This window comes from Pelodiscus sinensis, chromosome 2, assembly GCF_052426305.1.
Source record: "Pelodiscus sinensis isolate ZL-2025 chromosome 2, ASM5242630v1, whole genome shotgun sequence".
Lineage (NCBI taxonomy): Eukaryota > Metazoa > Chordata > Testudines > Trionychidae > Pelodiscus > Pelodiscus sinensis.
The window spans coordinates 213824812-213843522 of NC_143053.1; the positions used below are offsets into that span (position 1 = coordinate 213824812).

At 41.3% G+C, this 18711-nt stretch overlaps 1 protein-coding gene across 2 annotated transcripts in view; it reads right to left on the reverse strand.

Moving 5' to 3' along the window:
- DYNC1I1 (dynein cytoplasmic 1 intermediate chain 1) overlaps positions 1 to 18711 on the reverse strand; it is a 281312-nt gene that overhangs the window by 223262 nt on the left and 39339 nt on the right. For both annotated transcript variants that reach the window (XM_006114494.4, XM_006114493.4), the window contains exons 5-6: positions 12242 to 12301; positions 6899 to 7014 (exon numbers count right to left, since the gene is read on the reverse strand). In XM_006114494.4, the coding sequence (XP_006114556.1) occupies positions 6899 to 7014; positions 12242 to 12301 (176 nt within the window). The remainder of the gene's footprint in view (positions 1 to 6898; positions 7015 to 12241; positions 12302 to 18711) is intronic.

Here is an 18711-nt window from a genome sequence, read left to right on the forward strand (position 1 = left end):
CAATAAACTCTCTTTTATTTTTATTTGGAGTAAATATAATTGGGGAGGGACTGGGGAAAAAACCTGGAAGAGGGGAAGAACCGGGAGATGGAAGTGGAAGGAAGGGGGAGGTGGGGCTCAGGAACTGGGTGGGGACTGGTGCCTGTCTTGGGAAGTCCCACCACCAAGAACGGGCCCTCCTCTTTTGCCCCAGCCAGGGGCTAGGGAGCAGGCTGCCGGCTCCCTTGCAGCCGTGCAGGGCTCGGTGGGAGCATGGGGGTCACTCATGGAGGCAGCGAAAGCTCTGAAGGCTGATGGTGTGTGTCACAGGGCTAGCAGGGCTTTCCTTGTGCCACAAGCCCTTTCACCCCGTGGCTGCAGCTTTAAAGGCTGCAGGAGAAGGGAAACTATAGAGTTCTGATGAATATGCCTATTCTGAAAAAGGTGTTATTCCTCATGAAATGGGGTTTACAGAATTCAAAATAACAAGCCTGTTATTTCAAAATTATTTTGAAGTAATGGGCTTGCCGTGTAGATGCTCACCTTGTTATTTCAAAATAACATTAGAAATAATGCTACAGAGTAGACGTGCCATCACAGAGAAAAGAGGAAAACAATGTGCACAGATTGAAAAGGAGTGTCATATGGGCATGTGAGAACTTCAGCAGATATTTGTGTGGACGGAATGTGTTTACAATTATACCAGCTCATATAGCGTTTGTAACCCTCATCAATGGAAAGGACCTATTTCAAACACAGCTGAGATGTTAGTCTCTATTGCTGAGGCTAATGCAATTAAACCCAATTGCTAAGAATGCTCCTGGGGAAAATCTGGTGGTAACAGATGTCACAGAGCATAACTCTGTGAACCCAACGTTGATTTAAAGATATACATGGATATTATGAACACATAGGCTATGTCTACACTGGCAGCTTCTTGTGCAAGAACAGCTGTTCTTCCGCAAAAACTTGCCTGCTGTCTACACTGCATGAGCGTTCTTGCGCAAGTAAATTTACAGTATAGTGTTGTAAAACAGGGCTTCTTCCGGAAGAGTTATTCCTCTCCCCAGGAGGAATAAGTCCTCTTGCGCAAAAGCTCTTCCACAAGAGGGCAGTGTAGACAGGAAACATGAATTTCTTGCACAAGAAGCCCCATGGTTAAAATGGCCATCACAGCTTTCTTGCGCAAGAGAGCATCCACGCTGCCATGGATGCTCTTGCGCAAAAACACATCTCTTGCACAAAAGCACATGCCAGTGTAGACACACTCTCGTGGAAGACTTTTTGCACAAGAACTCTTCTGCAAAACAGTTCTTGTGCAAGAAGCTGCCAGTGTAGACGTAGCCATACAGAGCAATGTCAGAAAAGTTATATTGGGTAGCTGACCCAAGTATTTAAAGGACACTAAGACAGAAACAAGAGACTATTTTGTGGTGCATGGATAACTGAGTCAAATAGACTCATGATTAAAGGCCATTTCACTGTAATTCCAAATGAAATGAGAGTAGACATCTTAAACCTCATCCATGAAGGACATCAAAGATTAACTAAACATCACGAACAGGCTAGCCAATCAGACATGTGTGCACATCAGAGCTTGTCTGCATGCCTGTTTATTGTGTGTATCTTCTAAATTAATAAACCCTGGGATGAGGCATACCTGGGAGGTCGACAAATGCCTTTGATGTCGACCGCGGAGCGTCCAGACTACCGCGCTGAGCCGACAAACAGCTGATTGGCTCAGCACGGCAGCCATGTAAATTTAAATGAAGCAGTGATTATTTAAATCGTTGTTTCATTTTCCTATGCCGGGTAGTCTAATCTACATGCCTCTGTCGCCAGAGGCATGTAGTCTAGACTTACCCGAGGATTCTAAACTGACACAGACTGTTGGTGCAACCAATGGACAGCCAGATGACCAAGTTGTCAGGCATTTGGGTCATGTAATTAGAAAACCAGTATGATTCATGGACACTCAGACTAATATGTACTGAACTTAAAAGACACTGTGATAGTGTAAATATTGTGAATGGCAGGAATGAAGAACTTAAAGGGGAGACGTAATGGAATACTAAACTGTATTATACTGTTCAGTCATTAGGTGGCACTGTCTGAAATACTGTATTTAAATAAAAAAAAGCAGGGGTGGGGGACCTTTTTTGGGTTGGGGGCCACTGGCCCACAAAAAATCAGTTGGGGGCTACACACAAGTGAGATGCAAACAAAAAACAAAAAAACAAAACAAAAAAAGCCCCATCACTAATGTGGCCCCTGACTGAGGAGAAAGACACTCTCCATATTCCTGTCCCACACCATAGCCTAGAGGGCCCCAGGCTTTTAGCTTTTGTGTGTTTTAGCCTCTTAGTAGGGCAGTGAGGGTTGGAGCGCTAGCACAGGCTCCCCAATATTGGGTAGGTCCCTGAGCCTCAGGGGCCAGATCCAGGCAAGCTCAGGGCAGCATCTGGCCACAGAGCCTGAAGTTCCCCACCCCTGTCTTAAAGGAACACATCTGGTGAGTATAAGCAAGTTCTGTAGTCTGTACATATCTGGTACAAGTGTATAACCCATCCCCCATAAAACACTGAATTGTTCTATTGTATAATTTTGCTGCGGAAATCAATAATTAGGGATGGGCCGGTGCTAGACATTTTGGATGTCCGCGTGGGTCCAGGGTTTTTATTCTAACATCCTTCTACCCTTCCCATAACATATATAACTTAAACATGGTGTAAATAAAATGTGTGTATTCAAGAATATCAGCTATTCCAGTGGTTCTCAGCTAGGGGTCCACAAGCTCTTTCAGGGGGCCACAGAACCCCACTGCTGAAACCCACTACTCTGTGCACCAGCGACCCGTCCCTCATGGGGGCTGAGGCACAGGGAGCAGCACAGGGCTGAAATCCTGAGCTTACTCTCAGGCTAAGGCTGGGGGGAACATGGGGAAGTTGAAATCACAACCCGGGCAGAAACCTTGAGTCCATGGGCAGAGTTAAAGTGGCACAAGAGTGCTGCCCCCAAAATGCAGTGTCTTTCTCAGAGGGGGACATCCCTGAGGGCAGCTCCACCCTCCCACCTTCCTCTCCCCCAGCTCTCCTCCTCCATCAAAGAACTAGTTCAGTCTATCCTGGGGGGAAGTAATCCTGTTCCACCTCCCCCCCATAGAGATCAATTTGCACCCTTAGACAGCAAATTCAGTTCAAAACGTTAAACCAAATGAGACACCTGGGACACCTGGTGACAAGTGGTGAAAACCAGAGCTCTGAAGCTAACTAGCTAGCTGCAAGTCACCTTTGTGTCCTGCTCTTCAATAGATCACTCCAGATCCTGCTAGGTTTGCTGGCAGTCCCTGTAACCTTTTTTTTTTTCAGGAGTCAAACCATTCCCCACTCCCTGCTGTTCTCCCACAATGGAACAATCAGGAATGAACTCTGAAGGGATCCTTGCAGACTTATCCTCCCCAGAGTTTTACTGTGAGGCTAGAGGATCCAAGCCAATTGACCGTCTATTAAGCCAGCTCCCAGCAGTCAATTTCCTGAGATTTACTGATACTCCATAAATTCTCCAATCTTTTCACCATCTTTTTACCCAGAAGACACTGCAGTGATAACAGATAAACACAGAAGTAGACAGTGCATGGCTAACATTTCCTTCTCTGTTTGAAGCAAGGTTTTGTTACTAAAATAACTTTCAGAGAATCTGGGAAATTTTATCCCTTCAACCTCTTCCCTCCAAACCCAGAGACCCATGACCATCTGCTAAGTGACTATGGTCCGACACTTATTAATTTTGCCATCAACAGAATTCATTACTTCAGTGCCAATTGTACCACTGCCACCTGACAAGTTCCAAAGGCAGACCACAGACCCTTAACAACAAAAGTATCTACCAATAGAACAGCAATTTTTCTACATAAATACAGGCTAAAAAATCATGATTGGTCATAACTTGCTATTAACTTAATTCAATCTTTGCTATTGTGATAAGAATCATCAATAGACCGGCTGGTTATCTAGTTGATGGAGGTGGCTTTAACAGAAGCAAAAATAAATTATTCCTGAATCACTGAGAATGTAGTAGACATAGCTTAGCCCAGGAGATTGACAGCAAGTGTGGTTTACTGCAAATTTCACTCTGCACGTGTATTTAGGCTACAATCACAAATCCCATTGACTTACTGGAACAGCATCTACAACCTCTTTTTATGTGGTCCTACCATGGGGGGTGCAACTACACTGCACCGGTGGCTTGCAATAAGCTACACAACTTGAGCTATGCAAATTGTGTACCTATTTCGAATCAATTTTGAAATAGCTTTTTTCATAATTTGATGCTGTCTACACAGCACTTACTTCGAAATAAATCGCTATTCCAAAATGTTCCTTACTCCTCATGGAATGAGGCTTACAGATGTCAGAATAGCAAGCACATTATATTTTGAAATAACAGGCTTGCTGTTAAAACCTAGGGGTATGTCTAAACTACCCCGCTAGTTCGAACTAGCAGGGTAATGTAGGCATACCGCACTTGCAAATGAAGCCCGGGATTTGAATTTCCCGGGCTTCATTTGCATAAGCGGGGAGCCGCCATTTTTAAATCCCCACTGCTTCGAACCCCGTGCAGCGCGGCTACACGGGGCTCGAACTAGGTAGTTCGGACTAGGGTGCCTATTCCGAACTACCGGTACACCTCATTTCACGAGGAGTAACGGTAGTTCGGAATAGGCACCTAGTCCGAACTACCTAGTTCGAGCCCCGTGTAGCTGCGCTGCACGGAGTTCGAAGCAGCGGGGATTTAAAAATGGCGGCTCCCCGCTTATGCAAATGAAGCCTGGGAAATTCAAATCCCGGGCTTCATTTGCAAGTGCGGTATGCCTACATTACCCTCCTAGTTCGAACTAGGAGGTTAGTGTAGACATACCCTAGGATAGCTATTTTGGGAAACCTCCGGTATCCTGAAATAGCACTGCAGTATAGACATAGCCTAAGGTAGTAGCTGATGGTCTGTTCTCTATAAATCATGTAATTATATTCCCTTTTTCTATATTGCATTTCAGAGTATGGTTTCTAGGGCTCTCCTCTTATTATTTTGCATAGGTCATAAGTTCTGATGAAGAATATATTGTTAAAAATACTCACTGTAGAGTAGTGCTCCCAATGTTTTCCATGTGCATTTCAAAATAACTACACGAAGGCTGTCTACACTACACTGCTCTTCTGGAAAAAGCTATGCAAATTGTGAACCTCAATTTGCATAGCTTTTTCTACTTCTTTTTTCAAAGAGGCTTTTCCAACATTTGGCCAAACGACACTGGGCCAAATGTCAGAAGAGAAGACATGTTCCCTGGATGCGGCAGTTTTTCCAGGATACCTCTAATATCCCAGAAAAACTCTGTAGTGTAGACATAGCCAAAATAGCCATTTTTTTCTGAAAAGAGAATTAATCACTGATAGATCATGTCAGTTTATCATTGTACCGCCAGAGGGTGCTGTTCCTATGCTTTTGAAATATATTTTTATGAATAATTAAAAATAACGTTGGGACTCTGGCTATCCAGGGATGGGGATGCAATTGTGAAATTCGGTGTCTACAAAATCTTTTATTACAATTTTTTTAGTCTCCTCAAATCCAGTATAGTCTGGTAGAGAGGAATAATCTTTGTTGATTTGATTAAACAAAGGGGGGGCTAAGTTTGGATGTTTATGACTGGGTGAAATAGCAATAGCATATCATGTTGATACACAGGGGAAAGTTTGCGTTTGCGCTTGATTTTAGCCCCCAAAACTCTGGCATTTTTCCAGCGGTGTTTCAGCTGCTCACAATGGCTTTGGGACAGAGTTGTTCATCCCAGGTACAGTGACAAGGTGCTGACTTAGTGCTAAAGATTGAGGAGTTTATAACAGGAGAATAATAGCTTGTTTTTCTACAAGACGATATTAATTGAAGGTCAGAAAATCTCTTGTGCCAAAAGTTCAACTTCCCTTTCTCTTTCTGAGAAGCTTTCTTTCTGTAATAGACTTCAGACCCAGATGCCTATTATAAGCCTAAAAAAACTGCATGTATCTCCAGTAAGAGAGTAGATTTCACTACAGAATAGAAGAGGAATAAATCTAACTTGTAGACTTTACTTCTGGTTTAAAGAGAGAACAAATTTCATAGTTTGAGGGAGATTGCAGAAAGCCTCGTTCCCCCAAACTGCAAGTATAGGCAGGCACAGAACTTGCCCCCACCCCCACTCATATATGGCTCCACTGACCTAATTAGAGCTGTCCCAACCCCCAAATAGAGAAATCAAACTACAAACTGTGCCTATGACACTAGCATGGTCCAATGAAGTACTAAGTAACAGCAAATGCTCAGCTCAGTACTAGCATGCCAATTATTCATTTTATATCTTCATTGATGGCAAAATGTAACATCACAAACAACAACCCCATGTGTACAGATGTCATGGTCATCAGCAGCCAAAGTGAGAAGACCCCATTCCTTGAAGAGCTGTAAACTGCAGGGTCTAATCCTGCTGGAACCATCCACTAGAGAAGACATCATTACACTAAGCCAGTATATTAAAGTAATATTCAAATATTATCTCTTCATAGAAGCTTACATTTTTTGAGAAAGCAAGAAAACAGCATGAAGCAATCTCTTAACTAGACACACAACAATTTCTTTGAAAATATGCTCTTACGATACCACTGAAAGAACACTGTTGTAAAAGTTTTTTTTTATTCCAGCTGTATTTAAACTCATTTTTATAATTACTCTCAATGACAATCTATCAAACAGGAAACATGATAAATAGAAATAACAACACTCTAGCCATTCTCCCTCATTTAATAAACCCCAAAACAAACTAGCTTATATTATTTGTATCTATGCTACAAAATATTCTTGACAAATTTGGAAATAGGAAATATTTTACCTTCAGACTGATGAGTAGCAAGAGGCGTCTGAGTCTCTTTGGAGTAGGACACCACTTCCCGGGGTAAGAAATCAACCTGGGTAATCTTTGACACCCCTAGCTTGTGCAGCCTGCGCCTAAGATTTAATGTGAGATCACAAGTTTAGTCAAGTTTGTATGTAGCAGTTTAAAATGAAAATACTGCAGTTAAGCGTTCAAAGGATGAAAAAGTTTTAGTGTCAGCTCAAATGAAAACTAATAAACTAGATCTGGGTAGTTTATTGGGAAGCATTAATAAAAAAAACCTGACTTTGCACTAAAGGAAATTAACCTGAGAACTAGTAGACAGAATAGAATCAAATGTAATGAACTGAGTGCTACATATTTCGTGTACTTTGTGGGGAGGAACTGTAATAGGAAGGGCAAGAGCTTCTGTGTTCAGCAGGTCTATTCATGCGTTCAGTAGACCTGTGCACAGAGGATGGATGGCAACTCTGTACGCACCTATAGATGCTACAATCCACCCGGTGGTGGGGACAGGAACCAACGGCATTGAGAGAGAAAGTGCATCTCTCCATCTCCTGTATGGAGCTGGAGAGACACAGAATAAAGACTGATTATTGCCCTCCTAATGAGTACCCTTTTTAAAGGAGATTTGCCGGACAATTTGAGGCCACGGGAATCCGGCACTCATAGTTTTATTGAAATGGTACTGTAAAATGCTAGGGGAGTCACCAGGAACAGAGAGCCGGTGTAGAAGCGTGGATTATCTTGCTTTCCCCATTTCCCTAAGCATAAATAAACTACATGGAAATAAGCAAGAAAACCAGGAAGTAGAGTTGCTGGTTCTTGAAATAACAGAGACAATAAGTCTAACAATGAAAATGTTCAGTTACATAGAATGCATTCTGCAACCAACTGAGGTGAAAAATTGTCAATTTGTTTCCTGAATATTATTCAATTATCTGTATAAATGGATGAATAAAGAAACAGTCATCTGTAAATAGTGTAGTTGGCAAAAAAACAAACAAAACAAAACAAAACAAAACCCCAACCCTTAGATGAAATAATTTGCAACTAATAATTTGACTAAACAAATTTTGTTATCACTAAATCAAGCTTAGAGAAGCATATATGAACATCTCTGGGAAGGCAAGGAAGTAAATTTATTGTTCTCTATCAACTTGAGTGCCCTGTAATAAAATCTCAGTTCGGGAAACAAAGTTCAAATACAGCTTATTCATCCTCTCTCCATAGCTGTCAGAATATATGTCTGTATTTAAGGAATCAAAAAAGGTAATATGAAAGGAAATAAGAGTTCCATAAGGACGACAGATAGTTTGCTCTTCAGCTAGGGCTACTGCGGCTCAGCTAAGTAGTCGCCAGGTATCTAGGCTCATGATTCCTTCACTGAAATCCCAAAGATTTCGTCACTCATATAACTTAAGAACATAAGAATGGCCACACTGGGTCAGACCAACAGTCCATCCATCCCAGCATCCTGTCCATCGGCAGTGGCCAATACCAGATGCCCCAGAAGGAGGGAACACAACAGGTAATCCTCACATGATCCCTTTCCTGTTACCCACCCCCAGAGAAACAGAGGCTAGGGACACCATTCCTACGCATCCTGGCTAATAACCATTGATGGACTTAACCTCCATGAATGTATCTAGCTCTTTTTTGAACCCTGTTAAAGTCCTAGCCTTCACCACATCATATGGCAAGGAGTTCCAGAGGTGGACTGTGCGCTGAGTGAAGAAAAACTTCCTTTTGTTTGTTTTAAACCTTCTGCCTATTAATTTCATTTGGTGACCTCTAGTTCTTATATTGTAGGAATAAAAAAATAACTTTTCCTTATTCATTTTTTCTACACCAGTCATGATTTTACAGACCTCTATCATATCCCTTCTTAGTCTCCTCTTTTCTAAAATGAAAAGTTAAAGTCTTTTTAATCTCTCTTCATAAGGGACCAGTTCCAAACCCCTCATCATTTTTGGTGTCCTTTTCTGAACCTTTTCCAATGCCAACATATCTGTTTTGAGATGAGCGACCACGTCTGCATGTAGTATTCAAGATGTGGGTGTACCATGGTTTTATATAGAGGCAATAAAATATTTTCTGTCTTATTCTCTATCCCTTTTTTAATGATTCCTAACATTCTATTTGTTTTTTTTCACTGTCGCTGCACACTGAGTGGATGTTTTCAGAGAAATATCCACAATGCCTCCAAGAGCTCTCTCTTGAGTAGTTGTAGCTAAATTAGTCCCCATCACAATGTGTGTATAGTTGGGGTTATTTTTTCTATGTACATTACTTTACATTTATCAACATTGCTCGGAGTGCTCGCTTCTCTTGTGCTATGGTTGTCCGTAAAGCCAGAGTTGCAAAAAGCTGCAACAGTGGTGCCCACACATGTCTGCCCGACATGTGGTAGAACATTCCGTGCCCGTATCGGTCTTATCAGCCATTTGCGGACACACCATGGACAGTCCATAACCCGTTAGATGTCAAGGTCCTCTTCGAATACGATGGATGAACAACAACATCAACATTAAATTTCATTTGCCAGTTAGTTGCCCAATCACTTAGTTTGGTGAGAACTTCTTTATTTCGGTCTCAATTGAGCTTTAGTGACATACTAATTTATGCTTCTAAAATAGTAGGCCTCATATTGCCTTGACTTTATACATATAATACATCATAAAGTCACTCAATAACTCTTTGCAGGAGTGAAAGTGTGACTTAAGACTTGGTCAACTGCTTTGCAGACTGATAAACTGCACATGAAGTGAGGTCCATTTTAGAAAATGTCTCTGAAAGAGCTTGTTGCATTTTTCATCACAGACATATTTAATTAAGGCATTGCTCATGGATTTATAGCTCACACGTGTCTCACACTGTTATATCAGACACTGTTTCTTCCTCTGAATAAGTGTAGCTCCACAGGCTCACCTTTGACTCCATGAATCAGCCAACGAAGAAAGCTTATTGACAAAAGCTGATTTAGCTGTCAATCCCAAATACATTAACCCCATTCAGGACCTGAACTCCACCGACTGCCAGATAAAATGTCCTATTCTAGAACTCAAGCGTCCTGTAAGGCAGCACACACATCTGCCATCAACCATGTCACTTTCTCATTCACATGCATCGTTCCTTTTAGATGCCCATAAGTTCATTGAGTCTACAGCCCGCTATATGGTTTTGAATTTACAGAATCTTTAAGGCATATATTTTCAAAGCTGTTCATAGTCTTTGTTATGGAATGTCACTAGGGACTGAGCAGCTACATCTCTAGTCTCTTACATCAAAATATTATCCCTACATCTGCAGAAACCAGAAGACATACAAATCTATCTCCGGCTTTTTAGCCTTATGAACAATTTATATGCTATCTACAGAATTTATTGTGTATCATTTACTTTTTCAATTTTCTGCACCCTCAGGGGAGACTCTGTTTCTCCTGCTAAAACTGTCCTTCTTCTGAAGAATGGCTGTTGTTGAGAAATGGATAGAAAACGTGCTGTGTTATATGTCTTTCTGTGAATTCACTCTCCTAATCATCCAGCATTCCGTTCTTTGCACTGACAGCGCATGCATGACAGAAAGACCCTGGCTGTCATGGTGTTTATGGCAAACCACAATTTGCATACCTTTTTCCGATTCTTTTTTTGGAAGAGGCTTTTCTGACATTTGAGCCATCTACCTCCTCTTTTGGAAGAACCCTTATACTTCATAAAATGAGGAATACAGAGCTTCCGAAAGAACAATAATCCCACCTCTATGCCACCATGTCAGGCTCCTTCCCCACTCTGGCATGATAAAGTGTACCCCAAGTGTACCCCAAAGCCTTATCTACCAGGCTTTGGTATAAAACTTCCCCCAAGATCTTAAAAACCTAGATCTTGGGAATAAAACTTCCGCTGCCACCACCCAAATGTTGATAAAGAAATCAGGGGAAAGATCATTTGGGAAATCTTACCCCTAAAATAAAAATCAAGGCACACAATTAACCACTGCCAGGTTAATAAAAAGAAAAGAAAGAACTTTTATTATTACAACAATATTCCTGTTGCAACCATAATGACTAGATAGGGAGGTAACAAAATATACTCATGGAGAAACTCCATGGGCCTAGAACTTAGTTACAAAGAAAAGCCAAAACATCTTTTAAACAGTGCCAGATCTCAGATCCCATACCCAATCCTTAAACAATAAAACCTAACGAAACTGCCTAAACTTTACCCTACTTACAGAAAAGGAAGAATGGTGTCTTGGAGAGAGAGAGAGAGACTCATGCTTGTCCCTCTCTGAAGCTGCAGAGAACTCACTCAGCGAGACAAAAGGGAGAAAAGAAAAAGGCCCAAATTCCTTTGTCCCAGTTTGAAAAGTCCCACCTACATTCTTATTGGTCACTCCACCTGGCTAGGTGTAGTTAACCCCTTAATCCCCAGGCTGCTGGCTAACCCTCATAATCATGACACTGGGTGCCACCACTTTTAAATCCCCCTTAGTCCGAACTCCGTGCCCATGGCTACACGCGACACGGAGTAGGTAGTTCGAATTAGGATCTCTAATTCGAACTACCGTTACTCCTCATGGAACTCCTTGTAGTTTAGACATAGCCTCAATAAATGTGATCCTTATATAACAGCCACCTAACAGTAGTGGTTATTTTCAGTTACTCAAAGCAGTTAACTCTTTCACTAGCATGTGGCAAAGTGCCCCAAGCTCTAAAAAAGCAAGAATTTCAGCCTAATTATAATTAAAACAAATTTTAACTGATAAAGACTCCATGGGAAAACAAAATGACTCTTGGGCTGTAAAAGTGATAGTTTTATTTGCTAAGAACACAAAAATAATTGCTCATGATTAGCTTCTAAAGGAAAAAAAGGAGTGATTATTACTGATAAGAGAATCAACTTTAACCCTAACTATGGTAAAGACAGGGATGAGGGAGCATCTTGCAAGTAATTCAGTATGAAAAATCAGAATTAACAAATATTAACAAGACATTAGTATTATTACCTACCTTAATTACATCTTCATTAAGATGCTACTATAACAACATTTCATCCATAATTAAATGGTTATTTTTGTTATTGTTTTCAGATAGCAGAAACTGCAGGTCAATTTTTTATTGTTTTTTTTTCTATTTCCTAATTTTTAAAATGCCTCTATCACAGCTTAATATCACTGGTGAAGCTAACAAAAGAAAGCTTAAATTATGATGTTTTCGATTCAAGAAATCAATAATAATATTAAATAAAACCCACAAAAAAGCGGTGCAGCCAGGAAGCATTTTCAACATAACTCTTGCAAAGAAATAATAAGATGAATAACAAAAGAGCTGACATATACCCAAGTTCAGAGTCAGACTGGAGCTGCAGCACTGAGGGGTCTGTGTCCCACTGCAGGGTCCTAAGGAAGTTATCAGCCGTGCAGCACAAAGGAAAAAAAGAAAACAGAGATTAACTGAACGGATGAAAGAAAGCTCATCTCGTTAATTACATGCTGTATACAGTACATACACAGGACACATCTCAGAAGTGCAACTGAGAGCTCCAGTAAATGTCAAATGAGGTTGATGCTAGACTACAAGTGCAGGTAATTTATTAAAATTACATAGAACTGGAGTGCATTGTGCTAGTAAACAAAGGAAAGTTTCAGTCTAAGGATTTTTTTCAAATTTTACTTAATAAATGTGTAATTTGGATCTCTAAAAAATTTACAGACTCACTGTTCTCTGCGTACTCACAATAAACTGTAAGATTTGCATAGGCATTTATTATAGGTTACAATGATAGGACGTATGATGGGATGTTCTTGAACTCTCCCCATTAAACCTTAGTGAAGAATGAAGCCTTTAAATTGTCCTCTGAAGCTGGCAATAAACCATTATATTCAAGTTTGTGATGCACTGTGTCACAAATTATAATGTGTAATATTTTGTGGGACTGGGTAAACAAACAAGTATTTTTCCACAATATAAGAATCCATTCTGACTTTATAATAAAAGTTATTTCAATATAATTGCCTACCATTGAATTTTCTTCATGATGAAAACACTCTGCTATAAAATAAAAGATGAGTAATCCAGCACTGCAGCCTTAACTGAAGATTTTATAATTAGAGCACAATGAAATTTTCCAATAGAGGAGGTCAGGACACTTTACAAACCTGTAATCCCCCAATTTATAAATGAGGGAATTGATATACCAAGGATTAAGCTATGTATAGCTTTTAGGGCTATCAAGTGAGTTAGGGCTATCAAGTGATGCTGCAGCGGCATTTCAAAGGGGCAGCACTGCGGAAGCCCAGGGTCAGCTGGAGTCCTCAGCTGATTCCAGGCTCAGTGCAGCTGCCTCTTTGAAATGCAGAGGCAGCGTTTCCCAGGGGCAGCACCGCAGGAGCCCGGGGTCAGCTGAAGTCCTCAGCTGATCCCCAGGCTCCACCTTGCACTGTCCCTTTGAGGTGCCAGAGCAGCACTTTAAAGGGGCAGCGCAGCATTAATGTCTGCTATTAACATGTTCATTTTTAATGGGTTAACCCTACTTTGCATTAATTGCAGGTGTTAATGCAGATAAATTGACAGCCCTAATAGTTTTCATTAGCAGATATTAAAACAAAGTGAAACAAGCCTCCATCTCCTTCACAATAACAACTTCTCTGATGTTACTACACCATGATGGCCCCACCTTGTTTGACCTAAACTTGTGTATTTGAATCTAGATTTTGAAGTTGTACTGGTTGGACCTCCCTGATCTGGCACCCTTGGGATCTGACAGATCTGAAGGAGGGAGTTTGCGGACCAGGGGAGGTCATCCTCTCTGCTGACAGACTCTGGGCTTCCCTGGATCTCTTAGCAAACTGCCAGGCTCCCCTGCCCTTGGGCCACCGGGCTCCGAGCTCCTCGGCCAGCTCCAGGGCTGCTGAGGTTCCACTGCCCCAAGCAGTGTTCTGGTTGCCCTCACTCAGGACACCACAGCACTCTGCAGCATGGAGCCAGAGCCACCCCTGGGCACTCTGGTGCTTCTCCTGGATGTGTTGCTGCGAGCCTGGCAGCACATTTTGCAGACAGTAACAGTCTCCCTGAAACAAAAAACAGGACTGTGTAGCACTTTAAAGACTAACAAGATGGTTTAATAGGTGATGAGCTTTCGTGGGCCAGACCCACTTGCTCAGATCAAATAGTGGAAGAAAATTGTCACAACCATATATACCAAAGGATACAATTAAAAAAAATGAACACATATGAAAAGGACAAATCAAATTTCAGAACAGAAGGGGGATGGAGGGAGGGACGGGGGAGAGGTAAATGTCTGTGAGCTAATGATATTAGAGAATTGGGGAAGCTATTTTTGTAATGGGTAAGATAATTAGCGTCTTTATTCAAATTTGAGTGTAAAGTGTCGAATTTAAGCATGAATGACAGTTCAGAGGATTCTCTTTGAAGTGAAGTCTGGTTGAACCAGAAAGGACATTGTCTCAATGACTTGATTACCTGCATCCTGCTTCAAAGACCTTTTAAGACTTCACTTCAAAGAGAGTGTGATTAAAATGAGGGCTTAACAGAATACTCAAGGTAGTTATCAGCCATGAAGCATAAACCCTCTAGGTCTGTTCAAATTAACATGAGGTTGGAAGTAGTTGTGAACTCTTAACATCTAATAGCTGGGTGCTGTCCTGAAAGAAAGAAGTTCTGAGCTTTCCAACCGAGGCTATGTGGCCTTTTTTTAAAAAAACTTCACCTGCGTCTAGACTGCTGTCACATTCTTTTGAAATTAAATCGAAAGACCATAGCAAGTTTTTCGACAGCGGTAAACCTGCTGTTACAAGGAAGAATGCCCTTTTGAAAAAGCAGCTCGCTTTTTCAAAAGACTTGGGGCTGTCTAGACAATCTCTTTCGAAAGTGGCTTATAGTCTAGACGTACCCCAAGAGTTGGACAGTCATGAAAGACACTACCCCAACTGATACTTATTGGTGCAATAGTTGGAAAACCCAACAGGGTTACATTGATCTTATTATTACAATAGTATCCTCAGGCCTCAATCAGAGAGCAGTCTCATGTCCCACATACAGTACAAATGAAGTAGAGACAATTTCTGCCCTTAAGAGTTTGCTATCCATTTTATGAACATGGAGACTCAATCCTCCACCCGTCTTGAGTTTCAAGTTCCTCATGCCTAGACCTATGCCACGTTATGTGTCTAGGGCACAATGGAGCCATGAAGCTGATTTGGGGCCTCTAAGTACTCATAAATATTTAAAATAACAGGTCACCTTTCTTAGACAAAGTCAGCATTAGCAGTTTTGAGTGGGCATGGAAAACAATTTTTAAATCTCCACTCAAAAATGTAACAGACCTCCATCCACTGCAATCCTACCACTGTGCACAGAACTGGCTGCAAGGTTTGAGGGATGGTTAGCAAGGGATATTCTTTGGGGGCACTGCCAAATTTGAGTCTGCAGAAAGTGGGGCTTCAGGTCACTAATTTCCTGCTCAAAGACAAGTAGATTATTATAGGTAAAAATGTCTGTGGATAGTGCCAAAGACAGAACATTTGTCAAGGGACAATACTCCAACCAAGCCAAGGTCTAGAATTATCCCTTGTTACTTCTTGCTACTTGGAGGGCTCTCTGAGCAGTCTCATGAGTATTAGCCGTAACCCTGTTTCACCTTAGACAGTAGGGGTATGTCTACACTACCCCGCTAGTTCGAACTAGCGGGGTAATGTATGCATACCGAACGTGCAAATGAAGCCCGGGATTTGAATTTCCCAGGCTTTATTTGCATAAGCCGGCCGGCGCCATTTTTAAATGCCGGCTTGTTCGAACCCCGTGCCGCGCGGCTACACGCGGCACGGGCTAGATAGTTCGAACTAGCAAGCCATTCCAAACTATCTGTATGCCTCGTGGAAAGAGGCGTACAGATAGTTCGGAATGGCTTGCTAGTTCGAACTATCTAGCCCGTGCCGCGTGTAGCCGCGCGGCACGGGGTTCGAACAAGCCGGCATTTAAAAATAGCGCCGGCCGGCTTATGCAAATAAAGCCTGGGAAATTCAAATCCCGGGCTTCATTTGCACGTTCGGTATGCATACATTACCCCGCTAGTTTGAACTAGCGGGGTAGTGTAGACATACCCTTGGAGAGGAGCCCATGAGTGTCTTAAAAGCTCTGTGAAAAATCAGTAACTCTGAAATCTAGGACTTGACTTTCTTTTTCAGGGTTTTCTTCACAAAGAAAAGGATTAGAAACTCTTTCTTCCCTACATTCAAACTGAAATTACCCTTGACACTTCTATATGCCCAAATCTGGGGGGCGTGAGAAGACAGTACAGATTTTACAGGCTCCAAAGATTAGTTTTGTGCCTAGAAGCATTGTTTGTAGGTTGGCATGGATATATTGTTGGAGTAGTGAAGGGAGTTTTACACTGCTGCTACCACAATGGACCTATTCTGAGGACCTAACCCACTAAAGTCCAGTGAGAACCTTTCTAATGACTCTAATGGAGTTTGGATCAGATCCATGGGATTTCCATTTTCAAGGCACTTTCCACCAAGTTCAGTCACAAAAAGCATTTAAATGGAAAACACAAAGTCTCGATTAATATTTTTAATCAGAGCAAGACTCACAACATATACTCTTCCTAAGAGTACCAAAAGTAAAAAAAAGAAGATATCATTTATTGCAGAATTATTTTAATACTGATTTAATATTGATTATGGCAATATTTAGTTTCAGAATCATTCTATAGTGTGAACATCATAGAGGAGGATACAGAAGGTGTGTGTCCAAGAAGTGGCCACTTGACACCATCATCTCACTTTACCACAAACAACTGAGAAGTTAAGCAGTATTTTACCCATTTTAGTCTAGTGTAGGAGAGACCCCTGCAAGGGAAGATTCTAGGTGATATAAGTTATTGGGCTCAGAACTAAAGTAAGTAGATGATGTTCTATGGCCTGTGTTATACAGGAGGTCTGACTAGATAATCTAATTGTCACTTCTGACCTTAAAATCTACACAAATAGCTCACCAGACACCCACTGTCTGAGAGCTGGAGAGGACCAGGTGATTGGCAGCTAGTATGAAAATATAGGTCTTATTTGCTGATGCCCTTGCTTCCATCCGTCTCCTGAGATCCATTAATTTTGAGCCCTGAATATCTTGCTTCTTCTGTGGGAGAATCAAACATACACACAAAGTGAGGAATTTATAGGAAACTCCACAAATGAGGGCCCCATGAGCTATAGTATGCAATAACAGCTCAAAACTGAGCCAGCTCAGACCAGCCCCATCATTCAGAAAGTGCAGACATTATTTTAGTCAGACTGCACTGCATTGTTTCAAAGCAGCAAGCTACAAAAGTCTCCCACACAGTGACAAATAATAGCCCTGCTATCAATCGTCTTGTGACATATTTGCTGAGCAACTGTTGCCCTTCTTTGTAGGTCAAAAAACAGTGTGGCTATTATCAAATATGAATTGTTCCTCAGCTTTCGTTGAACAAGAAGCTGCATGTAAGAAATGAGGTTTTTCAGAGCACAGCTGCAACTTAATAGGAAAGGTACAAGTGTTACCATCTGGGTTATGCCCATCTAATGTGATCCATTTTTAGTCCTTCTCCAATAGAATTCCACATTTTAATATTCCACAAATATTATGAACTCAATTGCTACTCCTCATGGATCATGTCTGTTTGTCATGAGTGAAATTCAGGACTGCCCTCTTAGGGGGGTATGTCTACATTGCAATTAGACACCTGTGGGCTTGCCCATGCCAGATGACTCAGGCTAGGGCTAAGGGGTTGTTTAACTGCAGTGTAGACTTTCCGGGTTCGGCTGCAGTCAGAGCTGTGGGACCTTCTCACCTCACAGGGCCCCAGAGTCCAGGCTCCAGCCCTAATGTCTACACCAGTATTAAACTGCTCTTAGCCCAAATCCTATAAGCCAAGTCAACTAGCATGAGCCAGTTGTGGATATTTAATTGCACCACAGACATATCTTTAAATATTGACGTTCCTTCACCCAGATAGTAGGAGAAAACCCCATCATACAACTAGTCTCCATTCTCTCCCACACTAGAATAATCTGCAAAAAGAGGAAGGAAAAGAAGAGAAGGGGCTCAGACAGATAGTGTGATCTACTTCTCTTGATATTTTTCTGCTGCTTGACACTACTAGTAATCTAGCCCTGGCATTTGGCACTCCCTAATTCAGAGCAGGGACTTAGGAAGACTAATAGAGATGATTACACGAGTCAAGATGGGACATGAGAGAGGTCTGAACAAAGGAAGGCCTATTTTATATTGCTTGGACCAAAGAAAAGATGGACTCCGTTGTGCTATCATTTATTATTAAACCACAATTCCAGAATCTCTTATTCCAATCATATATTTTTAGTGGATTTTATGTAGATTACATGATTGCTCAATTTCTTTTTTATATTTTGTTATTACTTTGGTGACAAACTCTTTACTTTCCCAGATATTCCCAGATCCAGATTTGAAATATTTTAGAAAGCTCCACCAATGAAAACACAATATTTAAGGACTGAAGGTCTGGTCCAAAGTGCACTGAATTCAGTGGCAATCTCTCAGCTGACTTCAATGCGCTTTGGATCAGGTTTTGAGAATAGTATAAGAGGAAAATCTCCAAAGTCAGTGATATTAAAGATCCTACTAAAGTTTAAATCCATAAGATAAAAGTGAAATGTATAAGCACCAAATATCAATCTGATTCAAATGTCAGGTACAAAACTGAATCCCCTATGCAGCATGGAGGAAGCAGTATTGCAGCTGTCCTTTCCTGAAGCTGAAATCAAGTTGT